Raw genomic sequence first — 3,645 nt, forward strand, 5'->3', positions numbered from 1 at the left:
CACCGATCACAATGTCAGCCCAAGCATTCAAAGAAGGGCGGTACTGCTCCTACAGTGTCGTGTACTACTAGAGCAGATAAGGATGGCAAGTGGCAGTCTCTGCTGATGAAATCAATTGTTCAGCAGGGAGGTAGCTGGGCTCTAAAGATAGTAGTACTAGGACTATCTATCCATCAGTTGAGAGGTCAACACAAGACAGCAATCGATTGATTACTCTGACCAAATAAACGGACGCCTCAAATGACACATGGCCGGCTCATCATCCGTGACTCAGCTAACGTGCCAAGCACCCACCAGATGACCGGATCCGACCCAGCACTTTGTTGATATTGTACAGCGGCAGCTGGGGGGAAGAAGAAGGGTGGATTCGCGACTTGGGACGGAGTAGCCGCGCGCACGACACGAACCAACTGCTCATGGCCTCCAATGCAATGCAAGAACACCTCTCACTCTCTCTCTCTCTCTCTCTATATATATATATATATACGTTTCCTCTCTCTAGCCTACTACTACTACTAGTATGTTTATTATTGTATGTATATTTACACGCAGGATCTCCAGATCCTGCCCTCCAGCGAGATGACGATGACGGACACGTCGTCGTGGTACCGCCGGCGGTCGCCCTGCGGGATCTCGATCAGCTCGTGAAAGTCCATCCCTGCAGCAGCAGCAACACGTACCACCAAGCAAGCAATGTGAGAAAGGTGTGTCCATCGACTGCTCGACCATCTTATCTCTCTATCTACAAGTTCATTCAAAAGCTAGCCGTCTACTGCAAGAAGACGATGACTTGTTTGCCGTACCTGCTTTGTTGGCCGCCCGGAAGAGGACCTCCTCGACGAGGTGCTGGGCGGGGTCGCCCTCGGGCGTCGTCGCGATGAACACCTCCACCTCCGCCACCGCCTCCTCGTTGGTCAAGTACTGGTAGAGCCCGTCCGAGGAGAGGATGAGGAACCTGTCCCTCGTGCTCAGCTTGTGGTGGAAGAGGGAAGGGTTGCACGTGATGTAGGGCGACGACCCGACGTAGTCGATCCGGAACATCTCCAGCAGCGCGTCATTCCATTTCGGCTGTCAAAAAAGCAGTTGGATGAGAAATGCATGTTCGACCCCCATGCGAGCGCGCATCAAAACAAAACAGGATTCATGTCTGCCTAACTCTCACAATTGTTCTCTTGCTGAAAGAAAGAATATCGTCAGATTGTTCACTTCAGGTCAAAGAAAGGGACCCCCCTCCCCTCTCGGCCTGTCCACCAGCAAGATGGAGTGATCGAGCTGACAATAGAGACTAATTTCTACTACAGAATCCGACAACACTTTCACATGGCAGGAGACGATTTTTTTTTCTTCCAAAGACAAGAAAAACAACAACGTGCCTTCCTTGGAAGCCACTCAAGTCGCCGCTGGCTTCCCGGCCACATTTCAGCACTGCACACACAAGTTCACCGTTCCTTGCACTTGGACACAAGTGAAAGGAACCCTCGTTTTCTCTTCTCTGGGAGAGCAGCGGCTTCTCCTACAATCCTTCGACTTGGCTGTACACGCGGTGACCAGGGAACTGAGCTAACTTATCAATAGTCATGCTTTGAAAAATTCCGCCGTCCAAAGTTAGTCTATGGTGTCCATGTCAACAAGGTCAGTTCAACTTGGATGGTCGTATTTCCCGTCCAAAAGGAGTTTGTTTGAATTGACAGGGGATTCATTTTATTTTTTCAAACTTCGGAACGCCTGCTCTTTTTTTGTGACCTTTGCTTAAGCATGACTTTTAAGTTATGTGTTGACCAAAAGTGTCTGGCAAAATATTTTGCTCATCAATCTTTGTGATTTCTCAACATTTGACATGTCCGTTTCAAGTAAGACATTTCATTGAATTAGTTGGGACACATGACTAGCTATGTCATCCAGCAATCACACGCTACTTCCAGAAAAATCACCGTCGCGCAACACTAGTTCATCTAACCAATTGCAGACTTCATAATCACTTAAGGAACAATATGCAAACTTTTTATGCCAAAAACTGACATGATCGAGCATGAGCTTACCTGTTTCAAGAAACCGGCGCCGAATGCTCTGGTCACCTTGAGCGAGCCCTTCACGCGGTCCTTGGAGATCGCCGACGGATCATCGGGGTGCTCATTTCGTATTCTGCGAACCTCCTGCATTGATCGGCACAGATAAACCATCATCAGATTCAGACAAAGAACAGACACTCAATTTCTAAGCTGTGAGCCAGTTAAATCACCTCCGGCATGGAGGTGCTGTGATCCGAGGTGAGCTGCACGGCGGACAGGCACGGCGTCAAGCCGTCCAAGGAGCCCTCGCTGATGTGCTCGAGATCGACGCTGTCCATTGTCGCCAAGACAGCCCGGCTGTCGCCCACGCCCATGACGTACATGTCCTCCCCTTTCATGAGCATGGAGAGGACGCAGGAGCCCATGAGCGCCAGCTCGGGGAACTCGCCGACCATCTTGTCGGCGATGCCCAGGTACGCGTCCTCGGTCTTGCGGAGCGCGCGCGCCAGCGCCTTGAGCACGGCGATGTGGTCGTTCTCGCCGTTGCTCCGGGGAGGAGGCTGCGTTGGTGGCTTCAGGCTGGAGCAGTCGCGCTCCCACTCGCACCTCCACTGCCGTTGGTCGTTGTCGTCGACGCTGCCGCTGCGCGGGGGTCTGGAGCGGCGGGCGCGGCGCCGGCGGGTGCACTGGTCCTGGTGGTCCGGGGCCATGGTACTGGGCGCTGAGCCTGGCTGGTCCTCTTGGGACTGCTCCCAGAGCAGGCCGCGGAGCTCGCGGTGCACGGCGGCGTAGAGGTTGGAGACGAGGAAGTCGGTGGCGTCCGGGCCGTTGAAGCCGTCGTAGATGCCGACGAACACCCAGCCGCGCTCCTCCGACACGACGACGTGGACGCGGTCCTCGCCGGCCTTCCCCTGCGCCCACTGCAGACCATTGGAGTCCCCGCCACACGCCGCGACGGCCGCCGCGGCGTCGGGCGAGCCGAGATCCGGGTGGCCCTGGAAGCGGTCGGTGCGGGCGAGCAGCGCGCGCGTGAAGTCGCGGATGCGGCGGCCGCCGTGGGAGAGGCTCCGCCGCAGCGCGGGGACACCCATCCGCCCGGAGGCGACGGCGCCGGGGAGCGGGCCGGAGAGGAGCGCGGCGTCGAGGGGCCCGGAGAGGAAGCCGCGCTCGATGGGCCCGGAGAGGAAGCCGCCGGAGAAGGGCGCGGAGGAGATGGGGCCGGAGGGGAAGCGGGGCACCGGCTGCAGCGGGACGGCGGCGAAGGAGTCGGAGCTCTCGAAGCCGGAGGAGGCGGTGGAGTCGTCGGCGGGCAGCAGGAGGAGCGCGGAGGTGGAGAGCGGCGTGGAGACGTTGGCGGAGAGGGCGGCCCCCGAGATGGCGCGGAACGTGGTGGCCTCCTCGGCGGCCGCCTTGGCGTCGGGCACGAGCAGGTCGTCGTCCGCCGCGGCGGGGTAGTAGCAGTGGGCCGGGGGCAGCTTGTCGGGGCGCACGTAGCAGAAGGAGTGGCCGAGCCCCTCGTCGTAGGCCGGGTCGGAGGGCAGCGCGGCCGGCGCGACGTGGCGGCGGCGGCTCTTGGCGCCGCCGCCGGCGCAGCAGAAGCAGGCGAGGGAGTTGCCCATGGTGGTAGAAGGGAGGA

At 58.0% G+C, this 3,645-nt stretch overlaps 1 protein-coding gene across 1 annotated transcript; it reads right to left on the reverse strand.

The window, feature by feature from the left end:
- Positions 1-204: 204 nt before the first annotated feature.
- LOC123113993 (protein phosphatase 2C 35) lies at positions 205-3,639 on the reverse strand. The gene is made up of 4 exons (XM_044535338.1): positions 2,240-3,639; positions 2,040-2,153; positions 804-1,068; positions 205-658 (listed from the first exon to the last, which is right to left on the reverse strand). Exons 1-4 carry the CDS (start codon positions 3,626-3,628, stop codon positions 543-545), a joined length of 1,884 nt encoding a protein of 627 aa, XP_044391273.1. The 5' UTR covers positions 3,629-3,639; the 3' UTR covers positions 205-542.
- Between the last annotated feature and the right edge of the window lie 6 nt (positions 3,640-3,645).

The sequence above is a fragment of the Triticum aestivum genome, chromosome 5B (genome assembly GCF_018294505.1).
Source record: "Triticum aestivum cultivar Chinese Spring chromosome 5B, IWGSC CS RefSeq v2.1, whole genome shotgun sequence".
NCBI classification, from domain to species: Eukaryota; Viridiplantae; Streptophyta; class Magnoliopsida; order Poales; family Poaceae; genus Triticum; species Triticum aestivum.

Excerpts from the sequence above, each read along its gene's own strand:
- LOC123113993 (XM_044535338.1), bottom strand. The coding sequence starts at position 3,628 with ATGGGCAACTCCCTCGCCTGCTTCTGCTGCGCCGGCGGCGGCGCCAAG. Across the intron at positions 1,069-2,039 it reads GCGCCGGTTTCTTGAAACAG|CCGAAATGGAATGACGCGCT; the intron begins GTAAGCTCATGC and ends CTTTTTTGACAG. Across the intron at positions 659-803 it reads CCGGGCGGCCAACAAAGCAG|GGATGGACTTTCACGAGCTG; the intron begins GTACGGCAAACA and ends CTGCTGCTGCAG.